This window comes from Vombatus ursinus, unplaced genomic scaffold, assembly GCF_900497805.2.
Source record: "Vombatus ursinus unplaced genomic scaffold, bare-nosed wombat genome assembly UNPS02014798.1, whole genome shotgun sequence".
In the NCBI taxonomy this organism is placed as follows: domain Eukaryota; kingdom Metazoa; phylum Chordata; class Mammalia; order Diprotodontia; family Vombatidae; genus Vombatus; species Vombatus ursinus.
The window spans coordinates 40,887,362-40,913,784 of record NW_020954576.1 but is presented as its reverse complement, the minus strand read 5'-3'; the positions used below and the strand labels follow the sequence as shown (position 1 = coordinate 40,913,784).

At 40.0% G+C, this 26,423-nt stretch overlaps 1 protein-coding gene across 3 annotated transcripts in view; it reads right to left on the bottom strand.

The window, feature by feature from the left end:
* LPGAT1 (lysophosphatidylglycerol acyltransferase 1) overlaps nucleotides 1–11,868 on the bottom strand; it is a 94,769-nt gene extending 82,901 nt beyond the window's left edge. The window contains exons 1-2 of one of the 3 annotated variants that reach the window (XM_027871262.1): nucleotides 11,810–11,868; nucleotides 10,070–10,334 (exon numbers count right to left, since the gene is read on the bottom strand). In XM_027871262.1, coding sequence (XP_027727063.1) covers nucleotides 10,070–10,307 — 238 coding nt within the window. In that variant the 5' untranslated portion in view covers nucleotides 10,308–10,334; nucleotides 11,810–11,868. Of the gene's footprint in view, nucleotides 1–10,069; nucleotides 10,335–10,744; nucleotides 10,840–11,150; nucleotides 11,252–11,809 lie in introns of those variants that run through there. The other 2 variants (XM_027871261.1, XM_027871263.1) reach the window with 2 other exon arrangements.
* Between the last annotated feature and the right edge of the window lie 14,555 nt (nucleotides 11,869–26,423).

The following is a 26,423-nucleotide window of genomic DNA, read 5'->3' as shown; positions in this document are numbered from 1 at the left end:
ACAGCTGAATCACAGGGTGCATTGAGGGTAGTAAAATCTAAGAAAACTGCAAAGACAGGAAGGGACCAGATTGTAAGGAACTTTAAATACCAGTTTTCAATTTGATCCTAGAGGTAACAGGGAGTCAAATGAGCATTATAAATAAAGAAGGGATGTAGACTTGAACTTCAGGAAAATCACTTGGTAGTACAGTGGAAGATGGAAGGGATTGAGGAGAGGTTTGGGATGAGATCAATTAAAAAGCTATTGTCATCATCCAGATTAAAGGTGATGACAGCCTGTTCCAGAATGGTGGCTGCATGAGTGGAAAGAAGAGGACACATGGGAGATGGTGTGAAGGTAGAAACAAGTTGGTCATGTTTGGGATATATAAGGTGAGGTCCCAGAGAGGGGTTAAAGATGATGCTGAAGTTTTGAGCCTAACTGAATGGGAGGTAGTTGTGACTTCAACAGTAACAGAGAAGTTAGGAAGAGGGGAGGGTTTTGGGGAAAAAAATTAGTTCTGTTTTAGACATGGTGAATTTGAGGTACCTACAATACATCAAGTTCAAAGTGTCCAAAAGGAAGTTGATGACTGGAGGGCTTAACATCAGAAGAGGGACTATGCATGGTGAGGAATCTTCTGTATGGAGATAACTGAGCTCATGGAAACAGCTGATGAGATCACCAGGAAAAATGATCTAGACGGAAAGGAGAAGGGGGCCCAGAACACAGCCTTGGAAAACATACATGATGAATGAGCACGACATAAAGATGCAGCAAAAGAGACTAAGAAGGAATGGCCAGACAGGAAAATCAGGAATGAATCTAGAAAGGAGGAAGTATTCAGAAAGAAATGGTGATCAAGAGTCTCAAAGGCCACACAGAGGTTAAGAAGGATGATTGGGGAAACGCCATTAGTTTTGGCAATTAAGAGATCATTAGCAACTTTGGAGAAGAAAGTTTCATTTGAATGATAAAGTTGGACGCCAAAATTTAAGGGTTTGGAAGACAGAGTAAAAATACAAAGTGTAGATGGCTTTCTCAAGGAGTTGAGTTGTGAAAGGGAAGAAAGAAATCTAGATGACAGCTAGCAGTGATTGTTGAATGAAGAAACAGTTTTTAAGTTTGGGAAACACATGACATGTGTGTATTTGGAGGCAACAGGGAAGGAGTCAGTAGTGAGGGAAACTGAAGTTTAGAGACAAAGTGGTGCAGATAGTGGAGACAATCTGCTGGAAAAGATGGGGAGGGATGCAATAAAGAAAGTGTGTTTATACTGACCATCTCATCATCAGAGACAGGAGTGAAGGAGGAGTTTGTAGATCTCCGAGTGATATGAGATGAAGAAGAAACTCTTGGGAAACATTAATTTTTATTGTACTGTAATTTTTAAATGAACAGGTATATTTTAACTACAACTCCAAATTTTTTTTTTTTAAAAAAAGGAAAGACTAGAGTGAAATGTAAATTAACCTCCAATTTAGAAAGAGGAAATAAGAGAACTACTTTCAAGCACTGATTTTCAAGACATAGTCTTGGGTCTTCCAAAAAGTACAGTAGAATTATTTATGATGTGAAAAATGCCTGTACTTTAATTTCAAGTATGTTCAGTTTTATTACTTTGGATGCAATAACATTTATATTATTATACTTCCATTAATTTTGGTGATTTTTTTTCTTATAATGACAAGTTATGTTACAATATAAAGTTTTCTTACAATGACAGTGAGGAGAAATGGCCTCGTGATTTTCAGCTTTTGAAGGCAAAAGAGGAATCCCTGGACTAGTCAAACTAGAGAATCAATAGCTTAGAGGTTAAAGGCATTTTTCATACTTAGTTATTACATAAGATTTAGATTGTAAACTGCTTTGGGATAAGGAGAGTTTTACTTCATCTTTACTTTTTCTAGTACCTAGGTGCTTTAAAAAATGTGTAGAATTGAAATGAAATGAAGGTCTGAAGTAGTGTTGTTTCTTGCTTTTGACCAACTACAAAACAAATTCATTTATCAGAAAATTATACTTTCTGTCCTTTAATACAGCAGACAAACAAACAAACAGTAGGAGAGAAGAGGCTACCAGATATGATTTGTGACCAAAATTTTTAAAGTCCTCTACCCATCAAGATGAGGGTAAAACAACTGGAAAACCAGCTCCCTAAAAGGTATCACCTCCTTCTTGGTTTTGTTTTGTTTTTTTGTTGTTGTTGTTTTTTTCTATACTTCTCTAGCTCTTCTATCAGCTATGGTAGAGATATTTAGATTAGGCACCAAAATAGTGCTACATCAAAGATGAAAAATGGCCTGAAACAAGCCATTCATTCACCTTTCGCTGCCTTCTTCCATCTGAGACCAAACTCTTTTGTAACATTAGACACAGTAAGCTTTCTACCAACTTGGTCAACATCCTAGTTTAGGTTCTCATTTGGACAAGCGTCTCTTAATTAGTTTCCTTGCCTCTTCCTTCCCCAATCCATCCTCCACACAAGTGCCAAAGAGTTATTCCTAAAACACTGGTCTAGGGGCAGCTAGGTGGCACAGTGGATAGAGCACCGGTCCTGGATTCAGGAGGACCTAAGTTCAAATCCGGCCTCAGACACGTAACACTTACTAGCTGTGTGACTCTGGGCAAGTCACTTAACCCCATTGCCTAACAAAAAATAAAATAAAATAAAACACTGGTCTAACCACATCATCCCTTGCTCAAAAAGCTCTAATCCTTAGTTCTTGTCTCTAGGAAAAAATACAAACTCCTCTGTTTGAACATGAAAACCTTTCACAGTCTGGTTTCAGCCAAGCTTTTAAGACTGGACATTACTTTCTTCATGCACTCCACAATCCAAATAAAGTAGCCTACTTAATGTTCTATGCATGTGGCACTCCATCTTCCCGCTCCGTGATGCTGTACTTCCTCCTGATATCTACATCTTGGAATCCCTAACTTCCCTCAAAGCTCGCTCACTCGCTATCTCCTGTTGGTGTTAAGTCGTTCAATCGTGTACAACTCTTTGTGACCCCATAGACTTGTCCATGGGGTTTTCTTGACAAAGATACTGAAGTGGCTTACCATTTCCTTCTCCAGTGTGTCCCCATTATACAGATAAGGAACTGAGGCAAACAGGGGTTGTGATTTGCCCAGGATCATTTAGCTAGTGTCTGAGGCAAGATTTGAACTCAGATCGTTCTGACTACAGGCCTGGTACTGCACCACCTAGATACCCCATGCCACCTCCTACCTCCGAAATTATTTTGTAATTACTTTATACATATATTATGTTCACTTATGTGGGTACTTGCTGTTTTCTCTGACAGAGGGCAGGAGCTATTTGTTGCATTTGTCTCTAACTCCAGGACCTAGCATGGTAGTCACTTTGTCTATTAACTAACGATTGTAAAGAAACAGCATGCACTACTCTGTCATCAGTACAGCTTCCTTCTCCTGGTGATTTACAAAGGCATATTATCCAAAAGAAATTTCATTTAATTTCCCTACTTGCCAGCAAAACTATCTGCTTATACCTCAGACTAGAAAATGTGATTTAAATAATTTTTCTCACTTTGCATATCTAGGTTACCCTAAGGCAGAAAGAATGAGAGAATATGCATATATTTTAGTTTTGTGTGTGTGAGGCAACTGGGGTTAAGTGACTTGCACAGAGACACACAGCTAGTAAATGTTTTATGTCTGAGGTCACATTTGAACTGAGATCCTCCTGACTTCAGGGCTGGTGCTCTATCCACTGCGCCACCTAGCTACCCCTGAGAATATGCATATATTTTCAAGGCAAGTTGTATGTACCCAAGACCTTTAATTCAAGGCTACCTATCCCCTCTATTAAGTGCATAGCCTTCTTAAAAATACACCAATTTAGAGAGATTATAGCTTTACCTCACAGACATTACATAAGCTTCCGCAAATCCTTTCCACTCAAAATACAATAAAAAGAACTGAGAAGGCATCACCTTTCTTTTAATTTCTTCACTTTTCCCCCCCAGATTTATACAAACCACATTTGCACTATTATTTCAAATCTATTTGGAAACTTCTTAAAAATGCTCTTTTTTAAATGGAGGTTATATTATACTCTCTTTAAAACCAAGTCACACTCAGGATACCACTAAGTCATAGATCTAATTAAAAGACTTTTTTATCTGCTTTTCTCTACTTTAGGCTAACTGGAATATCTACCAATAAAATACCAAAAGACAGTACATATCTGAGTGTTTGGTTGTAAAGTCAGCATTGACTAAGGTAGATCTGACTAACATCATTCAAAGACTCTTCCCTCTAATGGCAATCTATTGTTAAGCAGTCAAAAAGTAAAATTTTAATTGAGTTTTTATTTTTTCTAAGAGTTAACAGCTAAGTAAGAGCTCTTAGGTAAGCTGTGATATTTTCTTAAAGTATATAGTATAAAGCAACCACACACTCAAAGCAGCTTTTAAATATTCATCTTACACTAATTCACTGCATGTGATATGGCTTCATGTGCCATATAGGAGTAGCTTTAGGAATAAAGATTGTGTGTCCCAAATTCACAAGGATAAATGGACAGAAAAACTGAGAACCACTTTAGGATGCCAACGTGTGTGAAGGCCCATTATAAAAAGATCATTATTTTGTTCTTTAACAAAGATAAACATGCAGCCATAGTAATTTTAAATTGGTTCCAAATATTATGATTTTTAAATTACATTAAAATAATGTGGCAGCATGAAAAAAAAAAAAGCACTGAATTTGGAATCGGGGACCTTGGTTCAAGTCCTTGGGCTCTGACACTTAAGTGACTTTGGACAACTTATCAGAATTCTTTCAGCATCAATTTCCTCAACTGTAAAATAAAGAAGCATGAAGAAATGAACTCCAAGGTCCCTTCCAGCTCTAAATTTTAAGATTTTATGAATTTTTTTTTAAAGGGGGAAGATTAGAGACACATTCTCTTACCCAAATTGTAAAGAAGAAAAACAAATTTCTAAAACTTTATTCTTAATTTATTTATACATCAGTTTATATGAAATTAGAAAAATATAAGGAACATACGAGCAGAGAAATGTTTTACCAAAGGAAAAAACATCTAGAATTATTTAAAGAAATTGGATGTAGAAAGAATTTTACCTTATTGTAAAAATTATCACATAGATCAGATTAGTTTTCACTTACTGGAGTCCAGCTGAACCTCACAGGGGTAGCACATGTCTGGGACCTACAGTCTGGGTACTAATACATGAGTTTCTTCTCCTTTCATTAATACTCAAATCTTTATACTAGAACCAGAAATGAAAGAGGTATTTCTACAATCCATAGGGACTTCTAGAGAGGTTACATAGTCCTCTTCTTGAAGACTATATTCTTATTTTGCTCCCAGCCCTATTCAGTCTTTAGATTCAATAATTATTCAGTAAGTACTTATGAAGTACAAATAATGAAGAAGGGCTACACTGGTAACCTCATGGTGTCAAGATAAAGGGAGTAAGTCTTCCTTGACAAGGTATGCCCTCTGCAGTGAACTGATGTGAGGATGCCCACCTTCAGGCAGTGACAAATGGGTGGCAACCTGCACCACTTAAGGAAATGGCCATATCAATGACATCACAGATCCATTTGAGTATTTGAATATATGCAAAACACAGTGCTGGGTTCCAACCAAAAAAAGGGCCTGGTCTCAAAGAACTTACATCTTTATTGTGGTAGACCTAAACATTTTATACAACATGGAAAAAAGTAACATATCAAATTTATAGATAACTATAGTTACAGTCTTTAAAAGTTCATTATACCTGGGTGAGGTAATAACAACAGTCATATTAACAGTCATAACAGGTATTTATACAGTCCTTTTAAAAGTGTTTAAAGCATTTTGCCTACATTATCTCATTTGACCTTCCACTGGCAACATTAGAAAACTTATAATTAGGAAGCCCCAGGTTCAAATAACACCTCTGCTCATTAGCTCTATAACCCCGGGCAAGTCACTTAACCTCTGGGTCTCAGTTTCTTCATCTTAAAAATGGAAATAATAATATTTGCATGGAATGTGTATGTAACAGGGTTATTGTGCGGAATATACTTTGCAAACTTTACTAGTAAATTTGTTAAAATTTTATTAAATGCATATAATTTAAATAATATAGACAAATTAAAGAATACTTTCAGATTCTTTTGCAACACACGTCACAATCTTCATGTAATTCTACATATATCCTCTAGACATTCACAGAGTGAGCTAAGATGGTAAGCATGAAGTCATCCAGATCTTTTTCAATACTAAAAAAGATGCATAATTTCATCAGCTTTCATATTACCTATGTGGGGACTGCAATCCCTTGATAGCCTAATCAAGTTTTCCAGAAAAGTGACAAAAAAAAAAGACAACTTAAGAAAAAACCCCCACGAGGCCACCTTTTTGGTGAAAGATTGCTCCAAACTCAGGCTAGTACTTTAGACAACCGGTGTTATCAGGGTTTGTACTCTCCATCAGGACCTAAGCTCCACTGGCATACCCTTGACACTAAGATCAACTTTATGTCATGACAAAATACAGGAAAGGGACTTGCAAGGGGAGATTTAACAAAATAAGTTACTGAAAAATCAAGATAATTTAAATAGAGAAAAAAACCCTATCCAACTATCATAAGAAAAATAAAAAGGAGAATCTAGGCCTAACTGCTTCTATGGTAGTGTGTTTTCCATTTGTCCTTAACATATTAAGACAAAGGTAGCAAGAACACTGCTCTTCAATACGCAGTTCACAAAAAAGGGAAGAAAGAACAGCTCGTCTCTCTGCACTAACGAAAGGAACAGTGGGAATAAGAAGAAGTCTGAGAGTAGAATGAGTAGCTAGGTGGCTCAACGTATAGAGTGCTGGGTCGGAAGACTCATCTTCCTGAGTTCAAATCTAATCTCAGACACTCACGAGCTGTGTGACCCTGGGCAAGTCATTTAACCCTATTTGCCTCAGTTTCCTCATTTGTAAAAATGATCTAGGGAAGGAAATGGCAAACCACTCCAGTCAATAAAACCCCAAATGGGGTCACAGTCAGATAGCTGAAAATGACTGAACAACTAATCCTGGGGTACAAATAAGGTTTTAACCAGTGTCCTGCCCAAAGATTACAAGAAAAAGGCAAAGAGAGTATATACTTTGCTTTTTCTTAACTTCAGAGTCACCATTATAACTCTGGGAATTCAAAGCTGGGCAAACATGCTCATCACAGTTTAACAGAACCATTTACCTACTCCAATCCTTACCCAAGAGCTATTTTTAGGCATCTGAAGAATGTGTATGAGTTAGAATCCAGTTCACATATATGAACATTTCATTTATACTTTTAAGAACTCATTTTTATGAGATTATGATAAATACTCATGTTTTACAAAAGCATCTCTTAACAAAATTTCAAATGACAAAAAGGAAATGGATTTGAAAATGGATGGGGAAAGATGCTGTTTAATGAAGCATAACACACCTGTACCCCTTACTAAAATGATATTTTCCTAAGGAAAGACTGAAAATCGGTATTTAATGTTTACATATTAAACATTTGGTCCAGCCACTTAAGAGTAAAATTATTTTTTTCTATCATTCACTAAAAGTAAAAGCATCTAAACTGCCAAATGGGTTTACCAAAATTGATTTGTCTTAAACTTGAATGGAATGACTTTTTTAAACTTAGGTTTCCATACTGATTTCAGTTTCCCACTTAACATGTAAGACATCTTTAGAAGTCTTTAGCAGTGCTTTAACAATAAGAGCAGCTATTCTCCTTTGAATGGAATTGTACATCTACCATGTCTAGAAGCCCTAGAGTAACATTCCACTCAGGAAGCCTACGCATAAGCAGTAAGGAGGGAAAACAAACAACTTTCCACCTCACATCAGATTTCATCACCCTCCTGAAATGAATAGGAGAAAATAAAGATACACCGGGAAAAAAAACTTAACATTTAAGATTCTTTTTTAGGTGAGCAGCCTTTCTAATAAATAGTTGATTAAGTATATTTTTTTAAAAATCCAACTGGGGCTTTCAATAAAACTACAATGTTGTAAGACTATTTTCTGCGGCAGAAAGATCTCCAACTTAGCTATCCAAAAAGCAAGGATTTATATTATCATCAGGAAAACCAATTAAAATGCAAACTATATACTCTATAAAAAGTTCCATATTTAAATAAATCAAACTGATCAGGTTGTCAAAAGCAACAGCACAACGTACAGCAGATGCTTCATAGAAACTAAAATATGCATATCATGCCAAGACTATTTTCCAAGCAGGTGGCACAAGAAACCACATAGTTCTGCAGTCAGCAGAGAGACAAATCCCCAAGAAAATATGCTTAAAATACAATGGCAGCCATGCTGTGGTCAAAGGATAATCAACTTGAACCTCCAGTACCCTCCTTAGAGTTTCAAGGTCAACAGTGAATTAATTTTGTCAGCCTTACCATCATGCCAAATTTTCCACTATATAGACACACACACACACACACAAGCAAGAAGACTGCAGCAATTTCATTATGTTTAAGGACAGTAAACCTCTAGAATCCGTAACTATAGAGGTGAATTTATTTACAACAAGCAATATAAAGCATTATGAACAAGGATTAAAACTAGCAATTTTCCATGTAGCATACCTGGGAAAGCTCAAGCTTTCCCACAGGCAAAGCATATGTACTACTGCAGGGCAACTTGTGTATGATTTCAGCACCACAGGCCAGAGCTTCACTTTTCTAACACCAGCTCTACTGCCACTATCTCCTATAAAAAGCACTGGAAGCTCACCTAGTGTCTCCAAAGAGTATGGGCATCTTGATAAGGCATATGACAAGGAATCAACAGATTAAACTATCCCAGGGGCTTCAGCTCTTGCAAGATAAGTGCCTTTGCTGAAAAGTGAAAATGCTTCATCTGGGACAATACAAGCCCTCTGATATTGCAAGAGTCTGCTCAGACTCCAAAAAGATTGTATGTTGTCAATCCTTTTTCTTGTAAATATGGATAAAATCTGCAGATACAGCCTGGGCAGGAAAGAGGGAGATAGACAATTTAAAATGGAAGTTGTGGTACTGCTCTGCTGTACACAGTACCCATGCCCTCACCACTGTCAAGCTATAAGCATCTATAAAGAGTTATTGATTACACATCTGTGTGACCTCTACAGTCTCTTTAAGCACCCACTGTCTAAGAACAATAGTAAAAACCTCTGCATTTTTTTAATCTGATCCAGACAAATCAACTAAGAAAGAAAGAAAGAAAGAAAGAAAGAGAAAGAAAGAGAAAAGAAGGAAGGAAGAAAGAAGAGAAAATAACATGCAATATAGAATTTTGAGAATCAAGGCACAAAAGTTCTGAGAGCATATGGAGATTCAAAAACAGAAAAGAAATAGAATACTGCTTTTCACTTATTCCTCCAAAAGTCCACTTCAAAATAAAGCATTTCCCTTTTTCCAAAACCCTGTTTAAATGTAGAAATGGAATTAGTTTTTAAATACTGTGTATACAAATTGATCTCTAAGCAGAGTTTATATACCAAACTCTGTTAACTATTTGTATTAAACCTCCTAAAGGGACTTAATATAGTATAAAATAGTTTAGAAAAAAACAAGTGTAAACACAAGGATTACTGTTTACACGTCTTAAATTTTTAGCTTTTATAATGGGCTACCTGATTAAATCTTAATTAGGTAGGCACTGTGCCTTATGTTGCAAACCACTCCATTTCTTGTTAGGTTAGTTTCTGAAGGCCAATTTTGACAACTACAATGTAATCATATTATGTAAGATTATATATGCTTTCTCTTCCTCCACATATAATCTATATATACACATATTTAAGATTTTTACCACACAGCTGTATAGCCCAGAACTCCAATAAAGTGCTTAGCTTCCTAAAATACAATGCAATTCCCAAGCGAATTATCAAAATTTCTTTAGTTTTCAATTAATATAATTATTTTAAATTATATTATGTAAACATAAAATTATCTGAAAGCCAGAGCACCGTACCTCTAACCTTTGTTTCCAACTTAGGTATTACATTCAAAGTTGTTCATATCAGTCAATAATAAACAAGGATGTTTCCACTCTTACCTGTATAGCCTGCACACCAACCCCAGGAAGCCACCATTGCTAAAAGCCACTTGTACATGATTCCTTCGATATACCAGAACCGCTTCCTGTCTAGCATTCGGAGAGGCTGAAGAATTATGATATAGAAGACATAGGATGGAATGGCGACCAAGTTATTTGTGACCATGAAGGCGAACCTCAGGAGGGCTTTCACAAAGGTCACACATACCCATGAAACTTCTTCTAAAGTCATAGCCATTCTCACGCTGGAGTCTGAAGCTTCTTCCTGCGGAGAAAGGGAAGTCCACTTATAAATTAAAATGAATTAAACACCTAAGTAGTTATCATCATCATCTACATAAAAGAAAAGTCCTGGGGGGGGGAAGGAGGGAAGAGTGTTAAGCCTACTGGGTATATTATCCACCGTGATCTACAAGGGAAACAGGGGGGGGGGAGGACTACGGAAAGAGGAATCATGCAAGGTCAAGGAGCTGCTGAGGTGCAAAGTATGTCATAACATATTTAGCAGACAAGAATGTAAACCCCAAATACAAATAACTGATCCCCTCCAATAATTTTTATTACAACCTTTGACTTTACTAAATAAATAAATAAATAAATAAATAAATAAATAAATAAATAAATAACTGACCCCCACAACTTCCCTCAAGCCTCCCACCTTTCAGGTACACCCACCCTCAAGATGCCCACGCAATCCTGGAGTCTACAGCAAAGTGGAAATAGCCACCAGCCCCCTGTCCGTTCCTGGGGACCACGGCGTCACCAGCCCCCTACTAGCACTGTTAATTAGCTTGGTCCTTCCTTCACGGGGTGCTTGCTTTCTCAGGAGCAGAAAGGGCTGATGGAGGCAGGGGGAGAAGGAAGGAGGAGGACGGGATGGGAAAGGGCAGAAAGAAGGCCGGCGCGGACAAGAAGCAAGGGGGAGAGTGAGGGGAAGGAGAAAACCAAGAGGTATTTTATAGCGGGGAGGGGCAGATAAGAGGGAGGAGCGAGGGAACGAAAAGGGGTAACGGTGAAAGCGGGGGTAAAGGGCGGGAGGAGGGGAAGAGGAGAAGGAGGAGGGCCCGAGCCCCCCACTCACCTTCCGCAGCTCCGCGGACGGGCAGCCGCGGGCCGGAGGGAGAGGACGAAGAAGCGCAGGAGGCGGAGGAGAATGGGGAGGAGGGGCTGGGGCCGGCGGGGCCGGGAGCCGGCTGCTAGGGGCCCGATGCTGCGGGGCGGCGGAGGCTGTCCCCGGAGGAGGAGTCGGGGTCATGGACTTGGCTGCGGCCGAACCGGCCCCGGGCGCGGCGGCGGCGGGCGGCCTCTCACTCCCCTTCCAGCTGCCTGCGGAGAGATGGAGGCCGGTGGGACAGACAGCAGACCTGTCACCCGGGCGGGGTCCCATTCACGCCGGGGGCGGAGAAGGGGTGCGGGCGGGCGAGCGGACGCCCCTGGGGCCGCCGCCCCGCCCGCCCCAGGGCCTACGGAGCCCGGGGTCCCTCCTCCACGGCCCCTTCTGACCCGCGGCGACGGCTCCGGCTTCCTCCCAGAGGACGACACCGACCTCTCCCCCCGCTTCCCCCCCCCCCCCCCCCCCGCCTCCGACCCCCCCCCCGCCGGCGCCCGCCGCCTCCGCGCCTGCCCGCCCGGCCCGGCCGGGCGGGGGGGGCGGGGCCCTCCCCGGCGCCCACCCCCCCCCCCCCCCGACCCTCTGACCCCCCGCGCGACTCCGAAGGCGGGTAAGAGTCGAGGCTATACCTCGGGCTGGCCTGGCCCCTCGCCGGGCTGCGGGGGCGGGAGGAGCCCCAAGAATTCATCGCCCGCGGCGGCTCTAGGCGACCTCGCGGGCGTGGACCCCGGCCTCGGGCCGCGCTTGGTATCCACGGCCCGCTGGCCGCCGGGAGACGCTACGGGGGAGCGAAGGCGGCGGCGGCGACGGCGGCAGGAGGAGGAGGAGGAGGAGGAGGAGGAGGAGGAAGCGGCGGGAGCCGAGACTGTGGCGAGCGCCGCCCCCAGAGCGCCCTCTAATGAGCAGCCGGGCCTCCGCTGCCGCCGCCGCCGGCCACCCTGCCCGCTGCCCTCTTCTCGGCCCGCCCGCCTGCCCGGCGCACGAGCCTCCCCTCGCGGCCCGCGCCCCGAGCCCGCCGGGCCCGGGCAGGTCAAGGACTAATTGGGAGCTGAAACCGCGCCAGGGGGGCCTCGCCCCGCTCACTCGGCTACCCTCTGGGGCTGGAAGGAACGCTGCGAGCCCGGGCAGACCTCGCGCGTAGAACAGGCTAGAAAAGGGGGCGTAAGGCCACCAACCCCCCCCTAGTGTGACCAAACAAAGTCCAAGTGGCCAAAGCCCCAACCCCAACCCCCGGGGACCTGGACTCTGGCTCTGCCGAAGCGCGCTCTGCGACAATTACCGTCACCGGTGCCCCAAGTGGAAAATGCCACTAGACTCCGTTTTTCCACCCTGGAAATTCTTCCGCCTTCCTCAAGAAATCTACAAGTCTGAATGGAACCTCTTTTAGGACTATTGGTCTTTCAAAAGAAAGGAACCAAGAATCATGGAGTGTCCATCCAATTTCATCACATAGTAAGGGCTTAATAAATGCTAGCCTACTAGTTGGTTGGAGAAGACCTGCAAGATAATTTATTGTATAAACTCGAAAAGGGGAACTTTTCCAGGCGGCAAGATTACCCTTCTTTCCTAGGACTAGAAAGAAAGCCAGTAGAAATGGCCCCTCTATTCGTGATGCTGGGCTGGAATAGGTATAACCACTAGGCAGACTTTTCACATCCTGAAGGCTTCAATTTGAAGAAGTGAATTGTCAGCAGGGAAAAATTAAAAATCCCAGGGAGGAAACAGAGATTTCTCAAGGGACATTCTCAAATCCCTGGTAATCTCAATTTCCTCTTCTTTACAGGGTCTCATATTTTTGGAGAAGTGAAAGGGAACCAACCTTCTCTACATATTACCTCCTGAAACAGTTTATTTTGTTCTAAATGTCTTGTCTAGTGGCCTAATGGCAGGGAGATCTGCCCATTTCAAAAATGCTATAGAACGTTAGGCTTGGTTCCAAGGTCTGGGCCCTCAACTTCCCTTGTCAACCTCAATTACTCTCTAGCCCAGGATGTGCAATCTAGACACTGTATTAAATGCTAGGAAAAGCAAAGGACAAGGTCCCAAGCCTTGTTCTGAAGGAAAACTAAAGATAAGGGAGTTGGTTGTTTTTTTGTCAAATTTTCCTTTTCCTTCAAGACTCCCCTCCCTTTTTTTAGTGAGAACTGAGAACTGTTTGTTGATTATATGCAATAGTATCAAAACTGGAAAGGACTTTATAAACCTCCAAGCCCTTCCAGGGAAGTGCCTTACCCAAAATAACTGCAAATTAGTGAGAGATTGGGAACTAGGACCAGAGCCTAGTAGTACTTCACCACCTACATGCTGTACAGCCTACATGCTGTAGGTTCCTCGGCCCTTTATTTTTGTATCCCAGTCTTTGCACTTAATAGGTGCTTAATGAGCAGTTGAATCCCCATTTCAAAATACTAAACACATCATGCTTATGTTCAACTGGGGCAGAGGGATGTACACAACATTACATAGATATCACACAAGATTGGTTGTTAGGGAAATGGAGAGAGCCAAAATAAAGTGCTTTAAGCAAGTCTGAAGTGAAAGAGGATGATTTCATCTGGAGGGGGTTAGGGTAGGAATCGGTATAACAGGGAAGGCTTTAGATGGCAACTGAGTTAAACTGAGAAAGATTTGAAAAGGCTGAGATGAGAAAATGCCTTAAGGTCACAGATTAGAGCTGAAAGAGATCTTCCCATTTTGCAGATGAGGAAACTCAGGCCCAAGGAAGTTAAATGATGTGCAGGCAAAGTCACATCATTATTCCAACTCTATAAGAATTTCCTTATTGGGTCAGAGCTAGTTTCTAGTTTCATATTCTGTCTGCTAAAGGAGGCACTATTGTGCCACAGGTCTTCTCCATGTACAACCTCATCCCATCCCCACTTTTCTTCTGCAATTTCTCACTGCTATGTTCTTTTCTGTTTTTAAATTTATTTTTTCAATTAATATCCTATTCTCTTCACCATCACCACACCCTGTTGGGGAAAAAAATTCTTGTAACAAATATATATAGTCAAGCAACACAAATTCCCATGTTGGTCATGCTTCAGAACTATAACCTGTTCTGTACCCTAAATCTATCACCTATTTGTCAGGAGGTAGATAGAATGTCTCATCATGAGTCCTCTGGGAACTGAGGTTGGTCACTGCATTGATCAGAGTTCTTAAGTGTTTCAAAATTGTTTGTCTTTACAAAGTTGGTGTTAGTGTATAACTTGTTCTGTTCATTTCACTTTGAATCAGTTCATACATGTTTTCCCAAGTTTCTCTGAAATCAGCCTTTTCATCATTTCTTAAAGCACAATAATTGTCAATTACATTACTATACCATAATTTGTTCAGCTATTCTCCAATTAATCGGAACCCCCATAGTTTCTATTTCTTTGCCCCTACAAAAAGAGCTGCTATAAATATTTTTATACATATAGGTCCTCCTCTTCTTTTGATGTCTTTGGGATATCACCTTTCCTCTTAACCTGGGGTCCCAGCCATCCATTTTTGCCTATAGGAAGGGATTTAGACTCTTCCCTTTTCCTGTTCCCTGAAAAAAAAATAATGCTTCTTTTAATTGTTCATAATGGTTTTACTACTAAACCCTACAAGAAACTGTTATTCATTCTTTGTTTTCAAAGAGGACCAATGGCGATTAGATTTAAGTGAGGCAGAGCCTCACTCTCTCTTCTAGAGTCACTCAAGTCCAGTCAAGATGACTGGCAGTGGTCCGGGATGCAGTGGTTGACCGAGGCGTCTTCAGTGCCTGACCAAACTCTAAGCACTTCACAATGGCCACGTCAGCTGCTGTCAGGGAACAAATTGTTCTGATCCACTCATTCCACAAGGGGACGTCTTCACATGCTTGGGGTAGAATCCCCCTAACTAAGCCACAGATTTGAGGCCCATTGTTTACCCTCAACCTGGTTTAACCCATAGCCCTAGAGCCAGAGGTGCTAGTCCTCCCTGAATAGCCCATACACCCCCCAAACATACGTGAGGTTAAAATGATAAAAGTAACATTTTCAAGTTTACCTAAGTCTTGACAGTCACACGTGGTACTATGCACAAAGTAAAGGGGATCAGGTCTTAATAATATCCAAGTTCTCTCTCTCTTGCCTCACAGAAATTTATCTGCTGGTTTTTTAATCTACTCAGCCTCATGACATCTTTAGGCAATGAATCTCATTGTTTAGTATGAATTTAGTACAGGGGTCAGATAGACACTATACAAGTACCTTTGATGATAATAATAGAACTCAGATACAAAACAATCTCTCATACTTTTGGAGACAGTTGAAGAGCAAGGATCTTAAGTGTTCAACTATTATAGAAGTTATGTTCCTTAACTGTAGAGTCAGATAACAAAAAATAAATCAAGTCATTCACACCTTCAGACACTCCTTGAGGAGGGGAAATATATTTAGACACTCATCTTGTTGCCGCACATAGTCTAATAGACATTTCTAAAAACCTAAGTCCTTATATTTACCTGAACCACAAATATATTCCTTTGTGGAGAAATATAACTTGGATATTGTTTTTCTTATGTCCCCAGCCACCTGAAGACAACCCAATCAGATTTAATTCTACCCATCTGGTTCACATGGGTATTGCCAATTAGGTTTTAACTAAAGAGAGGTTCCCTTGGGGCAGAGAAGTCCTTCAGGACCTCTCTTCCTCCTAGTGGCAATTATAAACCAGATTTCACCTACCTGTCTGAAGTCAATACTGAACTTGTAATAAGCAATTCTTCTAAATATTATTACCACTATAGCAGGACTCCTGAGTTGCTGTGACTTTTCACATAGTTCCACCACCACCAATACCCCACTATATTCAATCATTAGAAAACTGAAACAGCTTAGAAATTATTTCAGAATAGTTCGGCTTCTGAGTTGCAGTTAGCTTTTGTTTCAAAGGAAAATGAATGTATATTTGAATTATACATATGTATGTATATTATGTGCATGTATATTGCTTTCTTAAGTATTATTTCTGATGGTCATTTTATATTAAAAAGCATAAGAGTTTATAGCCCTCAAAATTTTTATTAACACTAGATTAAATAATGATTGACTCTCCTTTTAACTATATAATTCCCTTCCCTTTAACTATATAATTCCCTCAGTTCAATAAACATTTATTAAGACACCTGGAAAGCACCAAAAATATGAAGATAGATACAACACAAACACTACTGTGAAGAAATTTAAAAATCTAATAGAAGAGGAAGATAGATACACACATTACTATGTAACCCATAATCCACTCATCACAGAATTCCCAAGAATTCAAGTCCAAATTGTAGGGATACTTTGAATGACAATTTACCCCAGCTAGCTTGTTTCCCTCTACCATGTCTGAAATTGGAAATTCCTAAAGTCTGTTAAATTTAACTATTCAATTGTCCGTGGTGCCAACAGAGCACAGGCTAAACACTTCTTTGAAATAATAATATTTAGTTGAAGTACAAACAAATGACAACAACAACAACAAGGAAAGATCTTCACACATATTGATGAAAAAATTCACATCTTTTTCCTTTTCCTCCAGAGTACTTGGGAAACAGTTTCCAAGACAGCCTCTGGTACATCAAGAAGTTTTAGCTGTCAGTTCTGGCAGCCTTGCCATTATGACTCAAAAACAGCTCCCTAACTCACCTTCTTGTTCCATATTTCCATTTAGTTCTTGGCTTGCCTGGCTGCCAGAACTACTTTGCTTGGCTTATTGTAGTCCACCTCTGTACTGCCTGGCTTGTCTCCTCCCTGTAGCCATGAACACCAGAAGAAGCTGTTACCTTCCTCTTCCTTTTCGTCTGTTGTCCTTTGGATACAGTCATTTTAGTGCCCTCAAACCTCAAGTGCAAGTCATTCAGTCAGTCAATAAGCATTTATTAAGCACCTACTATGTGCAAAGTACTGTGCTAAGTACAAGAAGTACCCATTTGAGGGATGTGTCAGAAAACAGACTAAAAACAGTGAAAAATCAAAAGAAAAAAATGTTAAATTTTCTCTGTTGGATCTAATTTAATCATCACAACCACTGTCTTAGGTGAGTGCTTTTACTATCCCTGTTTGACAGAGGAGGAAACTAAAGCTAAAAAGTTAAGAAAGGTTATGAGTTGGTCAAAGTCACACAGGTGGAAGATGTCTGAAGTAGGATTCAAACTCAGATCTTCCTGACTCCACATCTAACACTCAATCTACTATACTAACTACATAGATATCTAGGGGGTCATGTCCCTGAATCTTCCTTTTCACAGGTGACCATTGCTCCCAACTAGATGTGTCATCTAGAGAAGGAAAGACAGAAAGAGAAGGGTGAACCCTCTAGAAATGTCTTCTAGAGAAGGAGAGAGAAATATGAACCCTCCTCCCACTCCTGTCCCTCCAAGAAAGATCCCCTCTCTGAACATTGCCTCTTACTCTCAAACTGGAATCCTCCAAGCTAGAACTCTTCCACCATTCTTTCACTGGTTTACTATTTGACTGGACTGACCCCAAACTGATCACTGTTTTCATATGTAGCTTAAGAAATGTGAACTGATCTTTTTAGTCAATCCCAAAGTGTTTCCTGTGTGGCTGTCCTGTGCCTTCCATCTATTAGCCAAAGCCCTATAATCCTCTCAAATTGATTAATATTTTATTCACAGTTTTGGTAGATCAATTCAACTGAGAAGTCTGGGACTTTGGTAACTAAATTAATTTGGGTAGAGATGGGACTGCATTCAGGAATCAATTATCAGTTAGATGCCACTTTGTTAGATGCTGGGGATATAAAGACAAAAAAAAAAAAAAACGAAGCAGTCCCTTCCCTCAAACAACTTACATTTCACAGATATGAGTATATAAAAAATAGATACAAGAGGAGACCACCAGCTGGGAGATCACAAAAAGCTTTCAGTAGGAAGTGATGTTTGAGTTGAGCATTGAAGAAAATTAGAGATTCTAAGAGATGAAGGTGAGAAAAGGGAGCATGCTAGGCATGGGGGTCAGCCTGGGCAAAGATAGACAGAAATGGGAAGTGGAATGTCATGTGTGAAGGATAGCGGGAAGAGAGTACTGAGAGAAAGGGAATAATACATAAGCTGGAGACATGTGTTGGATCCAGGTTATGAAAGGCTTTAGATGCCAAACAGAGGAGTTTACATTTTATCTTTGGGGTCATAGGAAACCATTGGAGCCTCCTGAACAGAGAAGTGGCATGATCAGACCTGTAATTTAATAATTTCATTTAACAGCTGTGTGTAAGATGGAGAGACAAGGAGGTCAGTTAGGAGGCCATTGCAATAGCCCAGATGAGGTGATGAGGACCTGAACTAAGTGATTGTGAGGTGAATAGAGAGAGGACAGATGTGAGAGATACTGTGAAGGTAAAACCATAATACTAGCAACTGATTGGATATGGGAAGTGAGACTGAGTGACGATCCAAGGATGAGTCTGAGGTTATGAAGACAGGTGACCAGAAGGGATGGAAGTGCCCTCTATAGAAATAGGGGGGGATCAAAAATAAAGTTGTAAACAGTGACATCACTGACAAGACATAGTGATGTCTGATTTCCATAGCTAACTGGTGATAATGATCTAAAGCTTTGAAATAAGGTTTGGCACACGAAGAGAAGATAATTAAAGCCTAGAAGAGTACAATAAAGGCAAAGAAGGGAAACAGCTAAAGTTCTTTGAGAAGTTCCTTATCAGCAAGGTCAACTCCAACCAAAATTGTGAAGCAAAATAATGTTCTGTCAATTCTATGTTTCTCTTCCAATCCATTAAATTTACTTTTACTTAAGCACTCAGTACCCACAGGTAGCTCAGTCAGCCTCTGACTGAGGACAGCTCACATGAAATCCTAGTCAGATTTATCTTCCACAGGCACTATGTTCCTCCCCCTTCCAAATCATAATTTACTTGGCCTGTCACAGCACACCTGCTTTTGAGCCACCCTATTAAATATCTAGCCTGCCACCCAGACTGCCCAGACGAGGTAGGGTAAGTCCCAGGTATCAATGCCCACTTTGACCTCACTAACTTGACTCATTCAAAAAAGAGACCTTGCTAGGTCAACTGATAAACTTATTTAGATTGAGTGGTTAGTGGCTAATAATTGCATGAAACTTCTTCCAACACCCAAGCAGGGGTGTTTCTTTTTGAACAGGAACTTCTGGACATCCAATGTCTTAATACAAAGGAATGAAATTATCTGTAGTTCTTCAGTTACTATGGCAGGCTACTGGAAGAGACATGAGCCTCAGTTTCTTCATCTGTAAATGAGAAGGTTAAAGTAGATGTTTCCTAAGGTCCCTTCCAATTCCAAATCCCCTAATAGTATGATGGCATATTTGGAGGTACAAGTATCTTTCAGCTCCTTACCTAATATTCAGCAATGCAACAAGTATTTGTGAAATGCCTACCATGTGGCAGCCATTTTCCTAGATGATGACAATACCAAGACAAAACTGAAAACAGTCCACATTCCTTGCTCTTGAGGAGTTGATATTCTGTGCTTATACATAGGGTAAGTTCTGTCTACCAGTATATTTTCTTTATATATGAAGATGATATATCCATTTCAAAGCATGTTATAAACAAGAATGCTAACAATATTAATGATGAATTGTCTTACTGACCTGACCTTATAGATGACAGAGGCTGCTCCCACTAGAGTAACTGATCAGTTTCATAGGGAAGTTACTAGCATATGATCTGCAAATCCTTTAACACTTTGATTTCCCTTTCAAAGAAAGAGACAATGGTCTCCTCTGAATGTCATACCAAAAGAAATTGGACATAACAGAAGGGGAAGATATTGCCTAATGATTTATCTAATATCTATTCAGCCTTTCTAAAACCTCTCCAATCACATGCCATACTATAACCAGAAGTACCTTCTTCATTAAAGTACTACTCTAATCATAGTGAAGAGATAACACTGTCCTAAAAGCTATGCAGATGGGGAACAAGCTGGAAAGGCTTGGATTCTAGGCCTGATTGATGATGCCTTCTTGTACAAGAAAAGCCTAGCTACATTTAAAACACCTAAGAAAGAGGGCTAGATTTGAATGCAGGAGACATAGGTTCAAATTAAGGTGTATGATCTTACAAGGTTGATCCCTGGATGGTAGGCTTTTTGGAGCAGGAAGTGAACCAAAGCAATCCATGAAACCATTTTTTAAAGTAACACCAGTTTCAATAGTCTCTTCCACAGATAGACTATTATTACATCTTTAGTGGGTTTTAGAATCTTGAAAAGCAAAATAGCAGTTAACTGCCATTTCCTCAAGTCGTGAGGAGACAAACAGTTTTAACTGTCATCTGTTAAAGACAGGAAGAAAGGAAGGAAGGAAGAATGAAAGAAAGAATGAAAAAAATGAAATAAAGAGAAAGGAAGGAAGAAAACTAACAAAAAAACCAACTTGAATTTAAAACTATCATCTGGAAGAGACTTTTCCAATCACAGCTGGAGAGACTGAGAAGACAGAGAAATAGAATGAATAAAGAACTTATTGCCTAAGAGAACTGTTTCCCCCTTGTTACAAATAAATACCAAGAAAATTCTTGAGAAAATTTAGCTGCAACTTTGAGAGTTAAATGAGTCTCTGAGCTAGAAGTGAGGGGAAGTTGAGCAACAGATATTGTCAAAGATGAATTTATTTGGCTATGATCTTTCTCATAGCTAAAACACTGTAAATTATTATGTTCATCTTTGTGTTATCATTTATATTATTAACATAATGTATAACCAGTAACTTTACTATTTATTTGTGTCTAGAAGATCAGGACTAAAAGATGAGAGAGAAGGGGAGACACAGAGAATATGAGAGAGAGTTTAATAGAGAGAAACAGAGAAGGAAGAGAAAAGAAGAGAGAAGAGAGCTACTGCTTTCAGGAAAGCAGGTTTCTCCAGGTTGTTATTGGGATGGAGGCTCAGAGTTCATTGATTGATGAGAGACTGTAATTTTAGTAATGAATAAGGAAATAACCAAACAAATTCCTGGACTACCCTAGAATTCAGGATGATAAGAATGAGTGTGATAAGTCTAGTAGCAAGCTGAGGACAAGCTGACCACCCATGTAGTCTATATATGAGTGTGGTTAACGATCTGAGATTTTGCTACATTAAAATATAGTGGGGTTATAATCTGTTCAGTGGGGAGAATACTTAGAACAGTGAAGTCATGGATTTTTAGAAGGATACTCTCCAAGAGCCAGGATACTATGTCTGCAATCAGGGTTTAAGGGAATAACCTTAAGGGATTGGTAATTGGGGTATCTTTTTGATATGGTTGTCAGATCAAGCTCCCATGTATTCTGCCCTCCCTCTACATTGTTAGCCAAATGACTAAGACCCAGTTCTTTTTAACTTTTAACATCAGCTTTTACAAATAAACATTTACTTCAAAAAATACAGCAAGAACAAGAACATTTTCCCCACTACCTGGGAGCATACTGTCCCTGACACCACCTCAATCTCTGGGAGAAGTGGGCTCAAATTTAGCTTAGTTCCTACATAGCATTGGACAGTCTGGTACAGTGTTCATGTCCAGAAAATCCTCACCTTAGCTGCTGCTGGCTATGTTCCAGAAAGTTACTGCCCAGGTCACTCATTGCTCCTCAGGGCATTCTCAATGGACTGACTGCAATGTCTAGCCTGCATTCTGACTCCTGGATTCTGGTGGTTCATTCTCTTAAACTGTCAAAACTCACAAAATTGGAGGCTTTACTGTCTTCATTCTAAAACAGAAAAGAATGAACCTAGAGGCCAAGGACCAAGGTTTGTTTCTTGGAGCCACTTGGACCTCTCTCCTTACATCATGGTCTCTCATCAAACTTTGTGGGGCAAGGAGTCCCACCTCCAGGAACCAAGTAGCTGAAAGGACTGAAGCTAGAGAGACAAGGAGAAGCCCACTAGGGCCTTTTGAATACCTCTGCAGCTAATCAAAAAGATCCTCTCCTTTACTACATGGTTAGCAGACAGGATCCAGTCAAATTCTCTCCCAGGCACTTTCCTAACATGTTATCACCTGGCACCAGGAAAGCTTATGCTTTACTATATGGGGAATGTGCATCAGCCCCATGAGCTGCTGCTCTCTTCTCATGAGCCAGACCCTCACTACCTAAGTATTGAGATATAAGTAAGATGACTAAATTATTCCCATATAAAGGAAAATTTTCCTTTTGCAGTTTAATTTCTTACTCTCTTTAGATTCCCCTCTCCAATTCATTCTAAATATTATCATCATGTCATTCTTCTTAAAACGTCAATTTCCACATTACTTCCTTGCTCAAGGATCTATATTGGCTTATTGCCTACTACAAATCCACATTTTGCTGTGTGGCTTTCAAAATCCTCTATAATCAGATCCCTCTCTATTCCTTCAATTGTCTGCCCTTTTGTGGGCCAATGTGCATCCTATGTTTGGATCAGATGACTTGATTAACTCCACCTAGCATAAACCAGGCGGACTCCAGTGGTTGTGTTTTCACTCCTCCTGTTCCCTTTACCTGAAATATCCTCCCTTCTTCTCTCTAGTAATCTACATTCTGCCAATTCCTCAAATACTTTCTCATTTCTCACCTCCATAAAGCCTTCTCTGTTCTCCGAGCCCTTAGTGATTGTTCCTTTCTTAAAACTCCTACAATATTATTATTTATGTTAATAATAGGATATAGGGACTGGATCTGTGATTTCCCTAGCATAGTGAACTCTGGGATAAGAGAAAATCCCTAGACCAATGCAGATTGGCACCTTTTTTTTTCTTCCAGTTTGATAGTGTTAAAGCTTTGCCTCAACCACTGATCAGTAAAGTGATTTGCTCCGAGTCGCACAGCCAGTACGTGTCAGAGGCAGGACTTTAAACCCACAGCTTCCTGGCTTCAAGGACAGCTCTGTATCCACTATGCTACCAAACTTCTCTGTTGAGTATAATAAGGATATTTGTGCACTGTTTTGTGGGTTGCAAAGTACTTTACTTAAAAGATCTTTTCTGGTACAATAACCCTGTGAGGTATTAAGTGCAGGTATTATTATCCCTATTTAATAGATAAGTAAATTGAGGTACAAAAGTTAAATGACAAATCATAGAATTGTAGAATGTCATGACTGGAAGGGACCTAAAAGATCATCTAATGCACAGAATTCTTAACCTTTTATGTCATGGACTCCTTTGGCAGCATGGTAAAAATTATAGATCCCTTCTCAGAATATTTTTAAAATCATTGAAGAAAATGCTGTATGTGAGTCAGAGGTTAGTGAAAATAAAGATGTAATGGTTTCCCATCCAAGTTCATAGACTGCCTATAATCTATCCATGGATTCCAGGTTACTTTGCTCTAGTACAAGTCCTCATTTTGCAGATGAAAAAACAAGTCCCAGATAAGTAACTTGTTGAAGGTTACACACTAATCAGTGTGTAATGTTACACAAGGTTGTCACTAATAAGTGACAGTCAGGACACAAGTTCTGACTGGGGTTCAATGCTCTTATTACTACAATGGAGTCACATCACATGAGTATTTAACTTACATGTTTTCAACTATATGCACTTAGGGAGAGAGAGGGAGGGAAGGAGAGATAGAGGTGGGGAGGAAGGATGGAAAGATTATATACATATATATGCATTATATATACACACATACATGTACATATGTGTATATGTGTCTTTCTATATGTGTACATGTATGTGTATGTGCATGTGTGTATATACATGGATGTTTATACACACACTCCCAGAACCAGAGACAGAAGGGAGGGGAGGGAGGGAGGGCAATTTAAGTATTGTGGGCAGTTCCACTCAATTTGCTGCTCCCATAGTTGGTCTCAGTTCCTATGTGCTTCTCATAATGAAAAGCATTTCACCCTACTTAGTAAAATTCTAGAACCTTCCTCTTTATCGTAACAGTCTATATTAATTTTTCTTAGGCTTGTAGATTTTGTAGGCTTTTCATTAGAGCTAATGAAAGCTCTAGTGTGAACTTCCTAGAATTCCTGGTCAGATAGAAGGCTCCTGATATTTTGTCTCCATCTTTCTTTTGTCCTCTTTTGTCTCATGGTGAAACAGGAAGAAGAAACAGTTAATGTGATTGTATAATACTAAAATGTATAATGTAATATGATATGTAATATAATCATGTATGTGAAGCCCTTTCAACATTTCCTTGATCAGTTTTCCTTTCAGCTAATACTTTACCTGATCTGCTTTTTTTCTTCTTCTGTTTGAATAAATATCCTAATTCTCTTCTCTTTGCATATCAATAGCTTAATTGTGTACCTGAAAAATTAAACTTTCATTCAATTGTTTGCAGAGCAACCATCTCACATTCATCTCCTCTCTGATACAAGACTGCCTTCTTTTAAAGAGACACTAACCTCTTTCCAGCTGCAATTGTTTAATAAAGATAAGTTTGATTATATGAAATTTTCTCCTTAGGTGATGCCTTCAGGATCTAATCTCCACTCTGCTGTCATCCTCACCCCATAATGTACAACTCCACTTCCTTACAGATACAATAGCTTCTATTAAGGACAATTCATGTATTGTTATCTATTAAGATTTACACATTTCATAATACTCTTTGTTAAATAATGCAAGTAAGTTTAGTGCCTTAGTGACTACAAGTAGAAAGCAGAAAAGTCAGCATATAAATGCATGTCCTCTGGCTCCAGAACCAGTACTGTTTCTACTGAACACACCTCCTCTATTGGATTCAAAGAATTTTAGGGCTAGAAGACATCCCTGTAGGCCTCAGTTTCCCCATCTGTAAAAGAAAGAGACTGGACCAGGATATCTCAAAGGCCCCTTCTAATTCTGATTCCTTGTGATCTAAAATCTAGCAGCTTTTAGAGGTCATCCAGTCAAACTCTTCCATTTTGCAGAGATTTGTAATGATTTGCCCAAAGTTCATACATTCCTCCTTAACATGGTCAACACTATTTGTATGATGCTATTAATTTTCTTGCTCATTAGTACATTCATATCATCCCTCTTCTCACTATCCAACATTCCATCTAAGCTACTTTGAATAGACTAGATTCTCTTTTCTTCCCCACTTCCTGGTCTACTGTTCTTTGCTGCTATGAACCTTGTTAGTCACTTTGTTTTCCCTCATTTCTTGTCTTTATGAAAGGTTCACCATTCCTCATGCTTCACCTTACATTTCAATAGGAGCTGTCTTGTTCTTCTTCCAAAAGTATCTTATGCTCCTGTCTTCCTACAAGCTTTTTTCAGTAAACAAAATATTCTTCTCAAGTGATTACTTGCCTCTTAACATCAAAAGTCATCATCAAAAGAATTTGCATATGTACTCTTGGGGCTACTATCCCAACTCCCACTCTGACTGACAAGTTGGGTCCCCAGAGGATAGCTACTACATGTGCCTTTCCAGGTGTTAGGGGAAACCCAGAGAAACTGTTTTTGTTTCCTAGACCCATAATATCTCATGATCCCCGAACAGTGAGATTCTCCTCTTCCTTGCTCCCGTGATTGTTAGTTGATATACATTAATAAGCCAGACTTAATTAGCTTTGAATTAGGTTGGTAGAGCAGTAGATAGAGTGCTGGGCCTGGAGTCAGGAAGACTTGAAATCAAAACTGCCTTAGACATTTACTAGATGTGTAATCCTGGGCAAGTCACTTAACTTCTGCCTGACTCAATTTCCTTACCAGTAAAATGAGAAGAATAATAGCACCTATATCCCAGGGTTGTTGTGAGGATCAAATGAGATATTATTTGTAATATACTTTGTAAGCCTTAAAAGTGCTTTATAAATGCTAGCTATCATTATATTACTTTTAGAAAAGGGTATTTATTAAAGTGGTATCATAAAAACAGTGGGTAGAAAGCATCCTTCTAAAGGTCTGTGACACATTCTCCCATTGCTGTACAAAGAATCCCAGGAAAAAGTGGGCTCAGGCTTAAAGAGCACATGTGGCAAAGGGTAACTGCTAGCTCCTGGGTTCTAGAAGTCATGAAGTCCCCCTTTGTCATGATGTAGCTTTCTCCTGTGTTGCTTGTAGAATCCTGCAGCTGCCTTTACTCAGTGTGTCTAGCTTGTCCTAGGCTCCTGATACAAACACTGCCTCTGGCCACAGATGTTCTAGGGACACTGGTAACGAGAAGGCTAATGAGTCAACCAAAATCTCCCAGCCCTCTGAAGTTCACAAGGTCCTTCTCTGGTCAAGATTGGGGAAGGAGACAGAGCTGCTCCCTCTCTCTCTCTCTCTCTCTCAATCTCTCTCTCTCTCTCTCTCTCTC